The sequence below is a fragment of the Triticum aestivum genome, chromosome 3D, assembly GCF_018294505.1.
Source record: "Triticum aestivum cultivar Chinese Spring chromosome 3D, IWGSC CS RefSeq v2.1, whole genome shotgun sequence".
In the NCBI taxonomy this organism is placed as follows: domain Eukaryota; kingdom Viridiplantae; phylum Streptophyta; class Magnoliopsida; order Poales; family Poaceae; genus Triticum; species Triticum aestivum.
In genome coordinates this window covers 524430317-524448929 of record NC_057802.1, presented here as the reverse complement: position 1 = coordinate 524448929, position 18613 = coordinate 524430317, and the positions used below count along the sequence as shown (strand labels likewise).

The 18613-nt window shown below is 43.6% G+C and overlaps 1 protein-coding gene across 3 annotated transcripts; it reads left to right on the top strand.

Moving 5' to 3' along the window:
- The first annotated feature begins 756 nt into the window (after positions 1 to 756).
- Positions 757 to 10416, top strand: LOC123080209 (endoribonuclease Dicer homolog 3a). Of its 3 annotated transcripts, XM_044503107.1 has the most exons (27): positions 757 to 1044; positions 1562 to 1667; positions 1776 to 1956; positions 2043 to 2156; positions 2628 to 2762; positions 2859 to 2928; positions 3396 to 3460; positions 3771 to 3902; positions 4004 to 4156; positions 4283 to 4457; positions 4626 to 4731; positions 4809 to 5004; positions 5095 to 5255; positions 5375 to 5593; positions 5725 to 5993; positions 6112 to 6383; positions 6487 to 6820; positions 6932 to 6983; positions 7059 to 7156; positions 7375 to 7595; positions 7691 to 7900; positions 8008 to 8460; positions 8578 to 8859; positions 9067 to 9408; positions 9505 to 9658; positions 9758 to 9869; positions 9976 to 10416. In XM_044503107.1, exons 1-27 carry the CDS (start codon positions 945 to 947, stop codon positions 10169 to 10171), a joined length of 4908 nt encoding a protein of 1635 aa, XP_044359042.1. In that variant the 5' UTR covers positions 757 to 944; the 3' UTR covers positions 10172 to 10416. The 3 variants fall into 3 exon arrangements, with proteins under 3 accessions (XP_044359042.1, XP_044359041.1, XP_044359040.1); XM_044503106.1 differs by having other exon boundaries at positions 4812 to 5004; positions 6487 to 6983; XM_044503105.1 differs by having other exon boundaries at positions 6487 to 6983.
- The last annotated feature ends 8197 nt before the right edge of the window (positions 10417 to 18613 follow it).

Below are 18613 nucleotides of genomic sequence, written 5' to 3'. Positions count from 1 at the left end.
AAATAGCACGTATAATAATTAACACAGCTGTGCTCCACCTTAGGATCCGCCGGTGGGGAGCACATGGAAGTCGCAACATTTGGGGTTGTGTCCTCTTTTCTTTTCACAGTTTTGGTTGTGTCCTCTTGATTGAAGCTGGGTATTCGAAGCCGCCCTTTCGGCGTGGACCGTGGCCGGTGCGCCCGCTTTGTTTCTCTCCCGTGGTCGCGGGCCTGAGTCACCGTGCCCATCATAACCGCTAGCACCACACAGGGTAGGAGCGACACGACGAGCCAGTGCACGCCCGTCAAATCCAGACCCCAAAAGGAGCAAACGTCGCCACCCACCACCCCAGTCCACAGGGAAATCGCCAAAGGCGCACCAAGCGACCACCCCACCCCAGGTTCCCAGCCCCACCGACCACCGGGCCCCGCAGGGCACCGAGCCCGTCGCAGGCCCCACGGGTCAGCCCCACCGCCGCGCGGCCCTGACGGCTGGCACTCCGAGGCAGGCTAGGCGAGGCACGGGCCCGAACCGGACCTCCCAATGACGGAAGAAATTGGATTTTCCCTAAAAAAAATAACGGAAGAAATTGGATTTTCCCTCAAAAAAATGACGGAAGAAATTGGATTTTCCCTCAAAAAAATGACGGAAGAAATTGGATTTTCCCTCAAAAAAAATGACGGAAGAAATTGGATTTAGGAAAGGGGGCAGTAAATCCCGCGGCCGCGTCAGTGTCTGCTTCCGGATGCAGAAACGCGGCCGAGCATCTCCCCACCCCACCTCACCCGCCGTGACGCCTCCCTCCCCATATAAACCACCGAGGGATCCGACCCGACGGCGTATTCGCGGTGGGCCAGCGCGCGTCAGTCCCAAACCCAAACCCCAAAGCAGAGGAGAGAGTAGTACTGTGGTCTGTAGTGGGGGTACTCCGAAGCTTGCCTCGTACGATTCTTCCCTCCCCCATGGCGGAGGCGGAATCGGCGCCCGGACGCGGAGGGGCGGGCGAGGACGCGATGGACGCCGCCGGTCCCGCGCCGGCGGAGGCCGTCCCCGTCCCCGACGGTAAGCAACCAACCGACCTCTCGCCGCTTTGCGCGTCTCCATGGGGGTTCCGTGTTTTTTCTCGGCCGTTTCGGGTTTTGCGGCTGCGGTGTTTGTGCCGGACCGCCGATCAGGCCGCCGGGGTTGATTCGGCAATGAGCGTTCGACCCGGTCGATTGATGTTTCGTGCGTTCGCGTTAATGGCGGCGGATTGGCTTGATTTTGGAGCTTCCGCGGTGCTTAATCGGGGCACGCGGGCGCTTCCAGAAGCATCCAGAACATTCCGCCGCCGTTGGTCTACTTCGGCATCTCTGCTCTGGGGTTTCTGCCATTTGGGGGTTTTCTGCGAGGGTTTTTGGGGGTTAAGGTGCTCCGGCTTTTCGTTTCTGACAGAACACGGGCACTCTGTTCCCCCCCCCCCCCCCCCCCCCCCCTCCTCTCGAGTTAATTTGATTCTGTTCGAATTGGTGAGGGGGTTTCTAAGGATGGGGTTCGCCATTGATCTCTGTGGCTCAACTGTTGTTGGATTTTTGGGCAGTTAACATGAACCCTCTCAAGAGGCCATCGGAGTCGTGTGCTCAAGGAGACGAAGCAGACGGGCAGAAGCGGCAGAAGACAGAGTCTCAAGTTTTCACACCCAGAAGGTTTGGCACCATTTCTTTATTTTTGTTGCAGGATTATACAGTCTTGTATGAGCAAAAAGGGTACTGTATCTGTACCTGATGTTGCTTTCTGATATTGAAATCGGTCAGATACCAGCTCGATGTCTTTGAGGTTGCCAAGGCGCGAAACACGATTGCAATGCTTGACACAGGAGCCGGGAAGACGATGATTGCCGTGATGCTCATGAAAGAGTTTGGGAAAAAGATCGACAAATCAAATAACAATGGGAAGATCATATTCCTTGCACCAACAGTTCAGCTCGTCACTCAGGTTGTACTACTGCAGTATGTAGGCTGGTGACTGTACATTCATCTTGGTATATGAAACTAGTATGTTCTGACATTTTGTTGCCGCAGCAATGCGAGGTGATTAAAACCCACACAGATTTTGAGGTGGAACTGTATTGCGGTGCCTCGGGGGTTGATCACTGGACGCCTCAGAGATGGAAAGAAAAAGTATCGAAATCTCAGGTAAGTGCTGGTCCAGGCCTGTCGGTTCCTCATTTGTTCATTGTATCATGGTAACAATGCTTGTCTGAATTTTTCTGTTCATTATATCATGTACTTGATAACGCTGGTAAATGTGTTGCGTACGTGCAATGCACGTTGATATCAGGTAGAAAATTAATTGCATGTTGATATTAGGCAGAAAATTAATTGCACGTTAATATGAGGTAGGATATCAATTACGCGTAATTACGTGGATAGTCTATATTTCGTATGTTATTAATTGCATGCTAAACATGTTGAGTGCTCGCCATTGGAGCAATATAGGCCGTTGGATTGACACTGTTTGATCTCTGAGATTTGTTGGATCATATTGGTATATAGATAGGCCCATCTTCTTATACCTTTCTTAAATTTTGATCAGTGCTATGCTTTGTTTCATTTGTATGTAGATGCTTTTGTCACTTACTTTGGAGTGCCATTGAAACATTGCAGGTCATGGTGATGATACCAGATGTGTTGCTAAGTGCTTTAGGCAAAGCTTTCTTGAGCTTGGACATGGTTAGTCTTATGATATTTGATGAGTGCCATCGTGCAACTGGCAAACACCCTTATTCGAGAATAATGAAGGTATTGTGAAACACCAGATCACCTTTTTGTGCTGAACACTTCCTTTTTATAATCATTCTGAAATTGTTGTGTTCGCCATGGCCATGCTTTGAGCAGGACTACTATCACCAATCTGACCACAAGCCAAAGGTGTTTGGTATGACGGCCTCGCCTGTTATAAGAAAAGGCAAGCATTCACAAATACATAATATATATTTTTTATTTTGCTACATTGCGTACACCACTACATGCTTTGAATTGTTTCTACTTGCATGTCAGATATATTAAATAAACTGATGAACTTCGTGTCAAATACATAATTTAAGGTAAACAAGTGAATGCTAAACAGTAAATACAGTGGCATGGATAAACTTGATCGTAGACTATGATGAAAGGTCACTGTTACATTCTTATGAACAATAGCATATAGGTCATGAGCTAAATTACTAAACGTGACATGTGATTGCCAAGTGAAAGAAACATTAATCCAGAGAAGTAACTCTTGAAGGGCATAATCTTCAGTTGTATTTCTGCCATGGACTGTCAATATTTCTGAAGTTCCCTTGCGTCGTAGTATCTACCATAGGTTTGATTTGCTTCTACACCCCATAAATCTTCTCTGGTGATTTTGATTTTTCTTTGTCATCTTTATAGGTGTCTCTTCTAATCTGGATTGTGAAGTTCAGTTCACTGAACTGGAAAAGCTTCTAAATGCTAAGGTAGTTCCTATTTTCTGGTTATACAAGGTATTTGCACAATATTCTAGTTGTGATACTGCAGCATTCTATTTTTGTCCATTGAACTGCAAACATATAGAACTGGGCATCAACCAGTTGGCTAGAGGTGTGTGGGGTCGTGGCCCCTAGTGGCCCACCGCATTCGACCTAGTATCTGTTCTCTTTTAATTTAAAAGCCACAGGGGCTAGTGCCTGTTGATCTAGAAAAAAAAAACTGCAAACATATATCCATATCCAGATATGTTTCTAGATTGTGGCCTTCAACCTATATATTTCTGTTTTGCTTGAACAGATCTACGCTGTGGCTGATAGAGCAGAGATAGAGCTTTGCGCTCCTTCTGCAAAAGAAGTGGACAGATACTATGACCCAAAAACTGTTTGTTTCAAGGATTTGAGTGAAGAGTTGGGATTTTTGCATTCCGAGGTCTCTCATTTTAGTCCCTCCTCTACTGTTTAAGTATATGTTACTGAAGTTCAGTGGCTGGAGATTTTATTTCTGAGGACAATTAATTTTTGTTTGTGCAGTACGATGCATTAATAACTACATTGCAGAATAAGCCTAACTACCAGAATAAAGAATCCGATGAAATAGCTAAAGAATCACAGAGGCGTCTATCCAATTCTTCAGCCAAAATCCTGTATTGCATCGATGATATTGGTCTTCTTTGTGCTAGTGAGGTATCTCTTAGATTCATTGGTTCTAATGTTTCATGTAACATGTAATCCAGTTTTTATCTTATTTTTTTAATCACTATTTGACATTTAGGGCATCATGCCATAGTTAATACTTTATGTTCCTTGTAGGTCACCAAAATCTACATTGAAAGGGGACAGAGAACAGGTTGGCTGAAGAAAGCTTCTGATGCCACAAATATTCAAAGTGTTGCAAATAGCTCGTTCCTGCTTGCAGAAATTTCAGCGCTTCATCTGAAGTTCTTTGAGGATATGTCACGTATAATTGACAAGCATCTCCAGCAAGGTGTGATGATGTGTAACTAAAACCAGCAATGCACTATTATTCCGATGTTCTTTTTTGCAGCCTTACACTATTATGCAAAACTGTTGGCCGAAGAATATTAAATAAATGTAGCATGTACCACTAGATCAAGTATGATATATCATCTGTAATGAGTTCCTGTCATTTCAGGTAGCGATGTGCTTCTAAATTCTGAGAGTGGATGTGTGGAAGCAATTAAGACGGGTTATATTTCACCAAAGCTTTATGAACTCATCCAAATCTTCCGCTCTTTCAGGTAAATACGCTACTTTTACCTCACATGATAACATAATTCTGCTCCTTTACGCTGACATGACATGCTTCCCTTCCTAGCAGTAACTGTGATCATGTCCGATGCCTCATTTTTGTGGATCGAAAGATCACTGCTAGAGCCATGGAACGGACAATGAAGAAAATTGGACACCTCTCACATTTTACATTTTCTTCTCTTACTGGAGGGAGTTCTTCAGTGGACGCTCTGACCCCTAAAATGCAGAAGGACACACTGGATTCATTTCGCTCCGGAAAGGTTGTTAGATTCTGTCAACATTTAGAGAAAGGGAAACTTGGTCCTTGTGATCTGACATTTCTTTGTCTTCCCATTCTGGACTAAATGTAGGTGAACTTACTATTTACTACGGATGTCGCGGAAGAGGGTATTGATGTCACAGACTGCTCGTGTGTAATAAGATTTGATTTGCCAAAGACTACCCGTAGTTATATGCAGTCACGTGGACGAGCACGGCAGAAGGACTCTCAGTACATACTAATGATTGAAAGGTAAAATTTTCACTTGGCTGTTCATTCTAAATTTTTTTATGCTTGTGGTGTTAAATGGTTGCAAAAAGGAATGGTGAAAAGGGAAAACAAAGAAGCTATAATTGCGATGTTTTTTGCAGGGAAAATGTTAAACAAAATAATTTGATATCTGCCATTTTGAGAAGCGAGAAGTCAATGATTGAGACTGCTTTGAACAGAGATTCCGAGGATCTACTCCCTGGTTTCTTCCCTGTTGAAGAAAAAAATGAATACCTTGTTGGCACAACCGGAGCAAAAGTAACTGCTGGTTCTAGCATTAGTGTTATCGTCCAATACTGTGACAAGCTTCTGGGGGACAAGTATGGTGATCACATTTTTTAGTCTGGTTATTCTTGGCTACACATTTTACACCTGCAAATCTGCGATACCAGTTGTCATTTTGTGTGGAGGGCTCTAATTTCACGTTCTTACATTTCTGCACATGTCACAGGTACGACACCACAAAACCTTTGTTTGAGTTCACCAACCATGGTGATGGTTTTGTGTGTACGTTAATGCTACCATCTAGTGACATGTTGCCACCTTTGGTGGGTCCAAAAGCAAGAAACAAGAAGAAAGCAAAACAGCTTGTTTGTCTTGATGCATGTAAGCAGCTGCATCAGCTAGGAGTACTTACTGACTCTCTTTGTCTATCTGTTGAAGAGCCACCACTGGAATCTGTGAACAAAACTGACGTTCTCACATCTTTGGCTGGTGTAGGTGAGTGATTACTAAGCTCTAAAATGTTGTATATTTTTACAAAATATTGATTCCTGAGTTAATTGTGATAAAAAGGAACTTGTATTTCTGATGACAAACTTTTATTGCCTTCACGAAGGTACAACCAAACGAAAAGAGCTACATGGTACAACTAGAGTATGTGGGTTGTCTGGTACCTGGGCATCAGAGAGAACTGCTGTTAAGCTTCAAGGCTACAGGATGAAATTTCTTTGTGACCAAGTTGGTCAGAAATACTCTAATTTTGTTCTGTTAATTGATAAAACTATAGCACATGAAGCTGCTAATTTGGACATTGATCTGTTTCTACATGACAAGATGGTGAAAGCTTCAGTATCTCCTTGTGGCCTTTTTGAGTTGGATGTTCAACAGGTGTCTGCTCAACTTTGTGTTTTCTTCTTGCTACCGTTGTTGTCCCTGCTCTTTTTTTTGCTTTTGATTAATATGAAAGATTCATTCTGCTTTCCTCGCTTAGCTGGAGCAAGCAAAGCTATTTCAAGCACTTCTGTTCAATGGTTTGTTCGGAAAGTTGTTCACTGGATCAAAATCATCCGGCGTTCCACGGGAGTTTATTCTCAGTAAAGATGACACGTTTATCTGGAATAATCCAAATATGTATTTGATTTTACCTATGGATCCTACTGTGGAGTCCCATGACATTTCATGCATCAACTGGAGAGTGATTGATGAAGCCGCTACAGCTGTTAAACTTTTGAGGAAGATTTATTCTGAAGAAAAAATGAACATACTGGGAATTCTTGATTTCGACCAAAATGATGAAGATCTAATTCATTTGGCCAACACATCATGTGAGGCTCATTTCCTTAGAAATGTGGTAGTGCTGGCAGTTCACACAGGAAAGATATATACTGCTCTTCATGTTGCTGATTTATCTGCTAATAGCACATTTGATGGTGCAGCAGATGAGAAAGGAACAGAATTCCATACCTTTGCAGAATACTTTGAAAAGAAGTATGTTTGTTACTGCACATTCATGTGCTTGCTCAAGCATAAATATGTTAAATTATTAATTTATTTCATATGCAGGTATGACATAGTTCTTCGTCATCCCTCACAGCCATTACTAGTGCTGAAACCAAGTCATAGGCCTCACAACATCCTTTCCTCGAAGCTCAGAGATGAAGGTCCTTGTCTTTCCCTCTAGCCAGTTTCAGTTTTAGTCACTTTGTAATTTCTTGAAGAATTATTACATAAATCATCTTCGTTTTTCATACATCAAACATGATTGACAATGAGCTCATTTAATTAGACGGGTGCATTCGCCATATATCTTGTCCTCATTGTTCATGCTTTGCTTGATTATTTATATATGAGCCTCATGTCTGCTCGCTGCCTTTTCTAGGTAACGGTGAGAAGAAAAAGGGTGACACATCAGATATAACTAAGGCAAACAACCGTGTTCACATGCCCCCAGAGTTGCTGATTCCCCTTAATTTTTCTGATGACATTTTAAGAACATTTTATTTGTTCCCATCTTTGATGCATCGTATAGAGACATTAATGCTAGCCAGTCAACTAAAGAGTGAAATTTCATATGACGATTCTAATGTATCAAGCTTTCTGGTAAGAAATCGGCATTAGTATTTTTTATCACTTCTATACATTACATTTATTGTGTTCCATGGAATGGACATAATCAATTTGCACATGCACTTCAGATTCTAGAAGCTATCACAACTCTTCGATGCTCTGAAGACTTCTCAATGGAGCGTCTGGAATTATTGGGAGATTCTGTGTTGAAGTATGTCGTTAGTTGTCACCTTTTCCTAAAATTTCCTAACATGGATGAGGGCCAGTTAACATCCAGTAGGGTTGATATAATATCTAATGCTGCACTTTATGGGTTTGGAATTGAACACAAAATACAGGTAAACTGTATCTCATTCTGGGCAATCTATACAAATGTTGCATTTGTTAAGTTGACTGTTAACATTATCACAGACTAATCCTGTAACTGGTGGCATGTGATTCATAGGGTTATATACGTGATGCTGCATTTGATCCTCGTCGATGGCTTGCACCAGGACAGCTCTCCATTCATCCTGTTCCTTGTAATTGCCGAGTAAATTCTGAGGTTGTCACTGAGGATATTAATGTGAAAGTAGGCCAGCTGTGTGATAAGGGACACAGATGGATGTGTTCCAAAACAATTTCTGATTGCGTCGAAGCTATAATCGGTGCGTATTATGTAGAAGGTGGCTTAAGAGCAGCAATGGCTGTTCTCAAATGGTTGGGAATTAATGTTGAAGTTGAGGAAGAATTGATTGGTCAGTTCTTGAGTGCATCTGTGCAGACTTATCTTCCAAAAAATGATGTAATTGAAAAGGTTGAAGCAAAACTAGGCTATGTATTTTTGATGAAAGGTCTTCTGCTAGAAGCTCTTACCCACCCATCACTGCAGGAATCAGCAGAAGGATATTCCTACGAGGTAATGGTTGATGTTAGCATTAAATTTAATTTAGCTGGCTATTCATGCTGGGTGTTTTCAAATCTTTATTATTCAATATTTCTACTGGAAAACACTGAATGCGTCTATTTGTTCCAGCGTCTGGAGTTCCTTGGTGATGCTGTCTTGGATATTCTCTTAACACGACATCTTTTCTATAGTCATAAAGACACCGATGAGGGGGAGCTGACAGATTTACGGTCTGCATCAGTAAACAATGAAAATTTTGCACAACTCGCAGTGAAGCATAAGTTATATCAGTTTCTCCAGCATTCTTCTGGGAAATTACCAGAAAATATTACTGAATATGTGGATAGTTTAGAGAACCCTTCCATGGACAAAGTCAACCTTTTATCAGATGCGGCATTAAGAGGGCCTAAGGTATGTTTCTCTTCCTTTGCCTTTGATGTGTATAATTTACTCAAGATGGCTAAATAGATTATTAGTCACATTTTTTATTTATGGGTATTACTATTGTTAATTTTTTTATTCACCTTTTGTTGCATTTTCCAGAATCGTCGTGTACTAGTGTAGTTGACCACCTATCTTCTATATTAATATCATAGTTTTCATTCTTTTGCCCTGCAGGTTCTGGGTGATGTTGTAGAAAGTATTGCGGGTGCAATTCTTATAGATAGAAAACTTGATTTGGAGGTAGTTTGGGGTATTTTCAAACCTCTTCTTTCCCCTATTGTTACACCTGAGAAGCTGGAGTTACCTCCCTTCAGAGAGCTTCTCGAATGGTGCAACAAAAGTGGGTACTTTCTAGGAATTAAGTGTACAGATGGAATTAAGCGTACAGATGGAGACAAAATAGAGGCTACTCTGGATGTGCAACTCAAGGAGACGCTCCTTGTCAGGCAAGGTTGTGGCAAGAGCAAAAAGGATGCTAAAGCACATGCAGCTTCCATGTTACTCAAGGACCTTGAGGTACCCGTTTTCTGTTTTGTGCTTTCACTATTTTGACATCATTTTGTTTTCAAGGTCCAGCAGTTCAACCCATCAATGTTCGATTTTCTTCTGCAGGTGGAAGGACTTATAGTACCAAAGAATGCAAGCAACACGCAACAGTTCCAGGATCATCGTAACATTTTTGATGCAATGGATATACAACTTTCAACACCAACCAGGGGAAAGAGATCAGCTGGATCAAAGATAGCCGCCAGTCTTGATAAACCAGGTATGTTTTGTTTGTCATCCCAAGCACGAGTTCTTGTTTCATATCTATAATATCCACTGTCAACTCAGTGGAACTGTGTATAATGTCTCACTTACCCAGTGGACTGGCCGGTGAGAATGAGCAAAGGAGGACCCCGTGCAGGACTGTATGAGTTCTGCAAAAAGTTGCAATGGCCAGCTCCTAATTTCGATTGTGCGAAGGTAGAACAAAGGTACTTTTGCCTCAAACCGATCTCTGCCTGTGATTACTGATGAGTGTCCTTCCAGGTAGCTTGTGTAAACTAACCAGCTAAATCTACCCACTTTCCGTGATACCAGTGTGCCTACGCCTCAAGGTCAAGGGTTCACCTTCGCGTCAACCATAAAACTGCACATACCGAATAGTGATGTGATCAGCCTCACAGGGGATTGTTTTGCGGATAAGAAGAGCGCGATGGATTCCGCCGCACTGCTCATGCTCTATGAGCTTCAGCAGCGAGGGAGATTGCAAGTCCAGGAGATTCATGTTTCGTGAGAGCCGTCTGTGATGCTAGTAAATATTAGTATTCCCCATTGACCGGGAAGTTTGGAAGAGGCACGTGTGGCATCATCCGAATAACGGATGCTGAGGATGGATACTTGTGAGAGGCAGGACACAGCTGAGCTGACCTGGCTCTGCTGCCAGTCGCTATGTATGTTGTACTTTGTTAAAAAAAATGTATGTTGTGCTTGGCTTCATATATTGGCTGCGGCAGGAAATGATGAGCCGAAGTGCTGCAAGTCCACTGTCTATCAGTACTTAACAGGCGCAGTCATTATATCTTGGATGATCCTTTTCTCTCTTCCTGCAGATTTAGGAGACCGACGTTTCGCACATGTTTTCTCCACCTTTTGCCAATAAAAACTTGGTGCAATAAGAACCATTATAAAACATCTCAATGCAACAGAAAATTGATATTACTGTATTAGGCAACGTACTGCTTTAACTATTGTAACAACGTACAAATACTACATGCACCAAAAGTGTGAAACCAATGCCAGACATATGCAGCAAGAACCCTTGGTCTTTTGTGACAAAATATAGAAACGCATTCAAGATCAACTTGAAAAGTGTTGTAACATCGAAGAACTCGGTTTTAGTTTGCCACATTAAACAAAATTCATTTTAAATCAATAAATCCCTACGTTATATCCTCGGTTTGACCGCTCCTCCATTATGTCGATGTTGTTGGCATTCATTTTGGCTGCTAAAGCTTTGTTGGTTGCGGGGAAGGCCACGCAACCTTTTCCTGCTGCTCCTTCCATGAGTGAATCCCACGTTAGGGTTTCCCGCCGGCTGCACCGGCGATCTGCCTCTCCTATGGCCTTAAGGTCATGAAGGCGCGGTGGATCCCGTCCCTTACCGGTGGGAGGGCTTTTGCTTCGTTTTCAGGCGTTTCTTTGGGTTTGTTTAGGGTTTGTGTCCTGCTCAGAAATATGAGACGGCGGTGGCTCCCTGAAGATGGAATGAGGTTCTCCCCACCTAGTTCCCGTCCGGGTGGTGCGTCTAGCGTTGTCGGAGGGCGTGTGGAAGTGTGTCTGGCAGAACTCGAGGGATTTGGTTGGTCTTTGTCTTCGGTGGATCTGCTTGGATTCGGTTATCATTCGTTTATGTTTGTGTCTCTATAGGTTGGATCCTTCTGATCTACGCTTCTTTTTATCGGTGACGGTTGTTGTTATGGTGTGCTGGTCCTTTGGAGCTTCAGCACGACGATTTCCTGGCGTCTACTACATCAAGATTACCTAGCTCCGGTGAGGCAGGGGCGATGATAGCGGCGTGTCTTCAGCTTGCTCTAGTGCTTGTAGTCGTCGCTATGTGGTCTAGGGATATAAATGTAATTTTTATTGCTTCTTGTGTTATTTGTACTGTTGTGTAGTGCATCAACCCAGTCCAGCCAACCAAACGCCGTGGAAAAATTGCTTCCCTAATGCAGACAACATATATGCGAACTGCCAAATTATGTGCACAAAATAATTTTTTATGGCGACTACTAGGCGTCGGTCGGCCAGCCCTTGCCCGTTGGTGCACTCTTTTGCAACTGTCACGATCGAAGTGGATTGAAGCGGCGCACAAACGTTTGATGTCTTTCTCCACCCCCTTCATGTCGTGCTTGCTGAATCCAGCAAAAAATCACCGCGCCCCCAAGCTCGTCGTCCACGATAGCAGCGCCTCATGTAGTCATGGTTGCCCCACCGCGATGCCGTCTTGAACCCCATTGCAGCGTGCCAACGGCTGGAATATCGTCGGTTGCAAGCACTCGTCTCTGCTGGTTCCAGCATTTGGTGGGTGTCGATGCAGCATCCGGTGATACGGGTCCAAATCGTTGTGAGCATGGATGTAGCATTCGCTGACCACGGTTCCAACTCGTGGTGACCATGTGAAGGTGCTAGTTATCGACTAGAGGGGGGGTGAATAGGCGATTTTTATGGAAGTCTTCAAAACACGGGGGCTTTGAAGACAAACAGTAGAAATAAACCTATTGATATGCAGCGGAAGGTAGACTACACTAGATAGGCCATAGTCAAGTAAGCAATGAAGTGAAAGCACGAAGACTATTAGCAGCTAAGTAGTATGGATGAGGATGAAAGATAGTATGAAGCCAAACAACAACAATTTTCACTCAGTGAAGACAATCAGATCAGACAGGCAGGCAATGACTTCATGAAGACAAACTGTATGTAAAGAGAGGTAAAGGATAGAACCAGTTGCTTGGTGAGGACAAGGATTTGTTGGACCAGTTCCAGTTGATGTGACAACTGTATGTCTGGTTAGTGAGGCTGAGATTCAACTAAGAAGACCGCGTCTTCACCTTATTCCCCTTGAGCTAAGGACACTTAGTCCTCGCCCGATCACTCTAGTAAGTCTTCAAGGTAGACTTTCAAACCTTCACAGACTTCGTTCACCGGCAATCCACAATGACTCTTGGATGCTCAGAACGCGATGCCTAACCGGCTGGAGGATTCACAGTCCTCAAGTGTAACAAGTCTTCAGATCACACGAACAGAAAGGCTTCAGTGATGCCTAACACACTTTGGCTCTAGGTGTTTTGGGCTTTGTCCTCGCAAGGATCTCTCTCTCAAAAGCTTAGGAGGTGGGTTGCTCTCAAACGACAAAAGCCGTGCACTAACTCTGAGCAGCCACCAATTTATGGTGTAGGGGGTGGGCTATTTATAGCCAGGAGGCAACCCGACCTGATATGCCCGAAATGACCCTGGGTCACTAAGGAACTGACACGTGTCCAACGGTCAGATTTCAAACACATGCGGCAGCTTGACTTGGGCTACAAGTAAAGCTGACTCATCCAGCTCTGGATAAGATTTGCTCTCATTGTCTTTGCTCGAAGACATAGGATTTGGTTGAGCATCACATCAGTCACTCTAATTTTGTTCACCTGGACCCCACTTAACAGTACGGTGGTTCCTATGACTCAACAAAGAAGAAAAGGAAACTACGAAACAACTATGTCTTCGCACTCCATAGTCTTCACGTGAATGTCTTCTCAAGTCATAATCTTCGTTGTGAATATCTTCACAGACCACCATTGTCTTCAATGTCTTCACACATTTTTAGGGGTCATCTTTGGTAGGTAAACCGAATTAGGGTTTAGGGTTTAGGGTTAGGGTTTAGGGTTGCCTAACCGGCTGGAGGATTCACAGTCCTCAAGTGTAACAAGTCTTCAGATCACGCGGACAGAAAGACTTCAGTGATGCCTAACACACTTTGGCTCTAGGGTGTTTTGGGCTTTGTCCTCGCAAGGATCTCTCTCTCAAAAGCTTAGGAGGTGGGTTGCTCTCAAACGACAACAGCCGCGCACTAACTCTGAGCAGCCACCAATTTATGGTGTAGGGGGTGGGCTATTTATAGCCAGGAGGTAACCCGACCTGATATGTCCGAAATGACCCTGGGTCACTAAGGAACTGACACATGTCCAACGGTCAGATTTCAAACACATGCGGCAGCTTGACTTGGGCTACAAGTAAAGCTGACTCATCCAGCTCTGGATAAGATTTGCTCTCATTGTCTTCGCTCGAAGACATAGGATTTGGTTGAGCATCACATCAGTCACTCTGATTTTGTTCACTTGGACCCCACTTAACAGTACGGTGGTTCCTATGACTCAACAAAGAAGAAAAGGAAACTACGAAACAACTATGTCTTCGCACTCCATAGTCTTCACGTGAATGTCTTCTCAAGTCATAATCTTCGTTGCGAATATCTTCACAGACCACCATTGTCTTCAATGTCTTCACACATTTTTAGGGGTCATCTTTGGTAGGTAAACCGAATTACCTGTGTTATCCTGCAATTCTCACAAACACATTAGTCCCTCAACCAAGTTTGTCGTCAATACTCCAAAACCAACTAGGGGTGGCACTAGATGCACTTACACCATGGATGTAGCATCCGGTGACCATGGTTCCAGCACATGGCAATCATGGATGTAGCATCAGAGAATCGTCATGGTAGCATCCAGAAAAACAGTTCCAGCAATCCGTCTTGCCAGTTCTAGCAAATAACTTTGCCATTTCCAGCAATCCGCCTTCCCGGTTCCAGCAAAAATAACCCCTCGCCGGATCTAGCACCTCTCGCGGCGCCGTCCCCGTGCAGGTGAGAACATCGACGTGGACGGATGTAGCATTTGTCGTCGCTGGATGTAGCCATTGACAACCATGGTTGTAGTAGTCGACCACCAATGGGCGTCGCCGCCGCGCTCTGGTTCGTAGCAGCATGATGTCTCATTCTGGTACTGTTGTGTGTTGGTTGCAGCACGGGCACGTGCCGGTTGTAGCACCGCGTTCTGCCGGTTCCAACTCGACGAGACATGGTAGCAGCATCTTGTGCACCACCACCGTGGTTTGCAACACCGGCTACCTTGATTTTCCATGTAGCAGTGCGTGGCGGTGTGTGCTGGCTTTGTGGCAACCCATGACAGCCGGGGGAGGTTTGAAGAGACATGCATAGAGAAGGGGAAGGGGCGCGAGCTCGGACTCTTTCATGGCGGTCGCAACGAAAGAGATAGAGAAAACAGAAGACGGGGGGGGGGGGGGGGGGTGTGAAGAGATAAGGATGGGAGTCAAGCGGTGAGTAACATGGACGTGGCGCAAAAAAGGGGCGCTGGATCCAGGTGAATCGAGCAGCGCGCAGGCGTCCGACCCAAACGCTGGCCGGCAGCAAACCTTTCCCTTTTTAAATCTATATTGTTCTAAAGTACATGGAAAATTTCTATTGATCAATAATTGGAAAGTACAATTTATATGCTCCGAAGAGACGTGACGATCAGAGGAGATGCATCGGTTCCAGGGAGAGATGGGAGAGGCGTCGGTTGCGGGAGGAATCGCTCGACAGTTTGGGCAAGGGGGAGATTTTTCCCCTAATTACATATGGTAATTAATCTTAACACTCCCCCTAATCTATGCTTGACCATGTAGAATCATCTCATGATTGTCTGGGTAGCTCTATCATCTCAAAAGGATTCTCCTCCAAAAGTTCTTCTTAAAAATCTTTGATGAAAACCTGTAACATAAACTCACAGAGAGGAATAACATAATGTGATGTCTTGAACAAGGATATCTCAAGAAGAGACTCCCCCTGATGCTTGCAAGTCCTGAAGTCGTCTCATACCAATTCCATGAACATATTTCTGGAATATAGAATTTGGTAGATACTTGGTAAATATATGAGCAAGATTTTCGCATGATTTAATTTGCAAGATGTTCATTTCCACGCTTTTCTGAAGATCATGGGGGGGACCACTTAGGAGAAATATGCTTAGTGATATTACTCTTGATGTATCATGTCTGCATCTGTGCAACATAGGCCGCATTATCTTCATAGATAATGGTAGGCGTGATTCTATCAAACCAATTCCACATGGCTGTTGTATGTGGTTTATCATTCTACGAAGCCATACACATTTACATGTTGCTACAAATAATGAAATTATTTCAGAATGATTGGTAGATGTTGCCACCAGAGTCTGTTTCGAAGACTTCCATGATATAACAGTACCACCATGTAGGAACACAAAGACGATCTGTGATCTGGCATTATGAGGGTAAGATAAATAGCCAACATTTGCATATCCAATCATATCAGAGTCCTGATTTCTCTGGAACTAGAAAAATAGGCCAAGATCCTTTGTGCCTTGGAGATATCGAAAGATATTCTTCACTCTAGACCAATGCCGTTTGGTGAGAGCTGCTCTGTGTCTAGCAAGTAGACTTACTGCAAATGCAATATCGAGTCTTGTGCAATTTGCAAGATACATAAGCGCTCCAACAACACTGATGTATGGAACTTCTGGTCCCAACACCTCTTCTCCATCATCCCTTGGCTTGAATGGATCTTTCTATACGTCTAGAGAATGAACCACCATAGGAGTTTTAGATGGGTAGGATTTGTCCATATTGAATTTCTCCAATATTTTTTGGATATAGGCATCTTGGTGTACCTTGATTTCCGAGGGAAGGTGCTCAAATTGAATACCTAAACAAAATTTTGTTTTACCCAAATCCTTCATCTCAAATTCCATCTATAGGTGATTGCGTGCTTCATCAATGTCTGTGTGTTGCCAATGATGTTGAGATCATCAACGTACACAGAAATGATGCAAAATCCTGTAGAGGACTTCTTGATGAAGACACATGAGCAATCACTACTATTGAAGTAACCTTTTGAAGAAGGAACTCACTGAGTCGGTTGTACCACATCCGCCCCGACTGCCTTAAGCCATATAATGACTTATTCAACTTTACACAATACATGTTGCGTTTTGCACTTTTATTTGGGACAGAGATTCCTTCAGGGACTTTCATATATATATATATATATATATGTACGAATCTAGTGACTCGTAAAGATATGCGGTCACGACGTCCATCAACTGCATAGATAGACGATTTTGCACTGCTAAAGATATAAGATATCAGAAAGTGGTTTTAATAATCACTGGAGAATATGTTTCAGTGAAATCAATGCTGGGTTTCTGCGTGAAACCTTGTGCTACGATCCTCACTTTATATCTCACCACCTCATTGTTCTCATTCCGTTTCCGGAGAAAAACCCATTTGAATCCCACAGGGAAAACACTGGGAGGTGTCGGTATTGCTTCAGTGAATACCTATCTTTTGTTAAGCGATGCAATTTCTGCTTGGACTGCATCCTTCCATTTCTTTTGGCACTCAACGACAGTACTTGGATCATGATCAATGAGAAGGGTATCTACAATCTTTTCAGCAAAATATATGTCGACAGTTATAGTCTTACGGTCAAATGATTCTCCCGAATCAACATAGTTGATGGAAATTTCCTGCACCCCTAGTGACTCTTCGTGATTTCCCAATACGCGCGAGTCTGGGTGTTCCGATGTCCCAGCCAGTGTGTGCAAACTGAAGCTGGGTTGTGGAGGTTGCCCTTCCACTGGGTGTATACTACCCATCAGGTGTTTCTCAACGTTGGGTTGACTTGCATTTACTGACTCCAAGGTTTTCTCCTCGATTTCCTTTGCTTCTTGCTAGAAGCATGCTCCATGTCAGAGGTCGTACTACTCCCCCTCCTTTTAGGAGTAGGGAGTTGAGTGGTTTTTATTGGTACCTCCACTCTTTCGGGCGCATTTCTGACCAGATTTAAGGATTTTGTAACACCTTTTAGATCAGTAAATGAATCTGGCAGATTATTTGCAAGATGTTGCAAATTAATTATTTTTTGAACTTGGAGTTCGATCTATTGGGTACGTGGATCAGAGGATGAAATGGCTTGAGAATTCCAATCAAGTTCCGGGCATTCTTTCTGGTACTTGAAATCTGCCCCTAATGCCGAAAAATGCTCCTCGTTAAATATGCAATCAGCGTGACGGGTTGTGAACAGATCCCCAGTAAGGGGTTCCAGGTACTTGATAATCGATGGCGATTTGTACCCCACATAGATCCCCAGTTTCCTGTGTGGGCCCATAGATGTCCGTTGTGGTGGTGAGATCGGGATGTATGCAACACATCCGAACTTACGCAGATGGGAAATACTAGGAGGATTTCCATGTACCAATTGCAGAGGAGAAGTACTGTGATATGCAGTTGATCTTAATTGTACCAAGTCAGCAGCGTGTAAAACAACGTGACCCCAACAAGAGGTTGGCAAGTTGCAATTCATCAACAAAGGTCTTGCAATGAGTTTGATCCTCTTAATCAATGATTCAGCCTAACCATTTTGTGTATGGACATATGGAACAGAGTGATGAACTTCAATCCCCAAAGCCATGCAATAATCATTGAAAGCATGTGAAGAGAATTGTGTGGCATTCAATGGGGTACTGTGATATATGTGGCAGTCTGGATAAAGGAGTTCATTACCGACCTAGGGGTGATTCCCAATGCGTCGGGCCTGATGACTCTCTTCTGTGACAACACTTGAGCTATTGCCCTTGCCAAGGAGCCCAGGTTTCACAGGAAGACCAGGCATATCAAGCGTCGCTTCAACTCCATTCGTGAAAGTGTTCAAAATGTAGACATAGATATTTGTAAAGTACATACGGACCTGAATGTAGCAGATCCATTGACTAAACCTCTCCCTAGAGCAAAACATGATCAACACCAGGACGCTATGGGTGTTCGATTCATCACAATGTAACTAGATTATTGACTCTAGTGCAAGTGGGAGACTGTTGGAAATATGCCCTAGAGGCAATAATAAATGGTTATTATTATATTTCTTTGTTCATGATAATTGTCTATTGTTCATGCTATAATTGTATTATCCGGAAATCGTAATACATGTGTGAATACATAGACCACAACGTGTCCCTAGTGAGCCTCTAGTTGACTAGCTTGTTGATCAACAGATAGTCATGGGTTTCCTGACTATGGACATTGGATGTCATTGATAACGGGATCACATCATTAGGAGAATGATGTGATGGACAAGACCCAATCCTAAGCATAGCAC

Excerpts from the sequence above, each read along its gene's own strand:
- LOC123080209 (XM_044503105.1), top strand. The coding sequence starts at position 945 with ATGGCGGAGGCGGAATCGGCGCCCGGACGCGGAGGGGCGGGCGAGGAC. Across the intron at positions 1,957-2,042 it reads CAGTTCAGCTCGTCACTCAG|CAATGCGAGGTGATTAAAAC; the intron begins GTTGTACTACTG and ends TTGTTGCCGCAG. Across the intron at positions 4,458-4,625 it reads TGACAAGCATCTCCAGCAAG|GTAGCGATGTGCTTCTAAAT; the intron begins GTGTGATGATGT and ends CTGTCATTTCAG.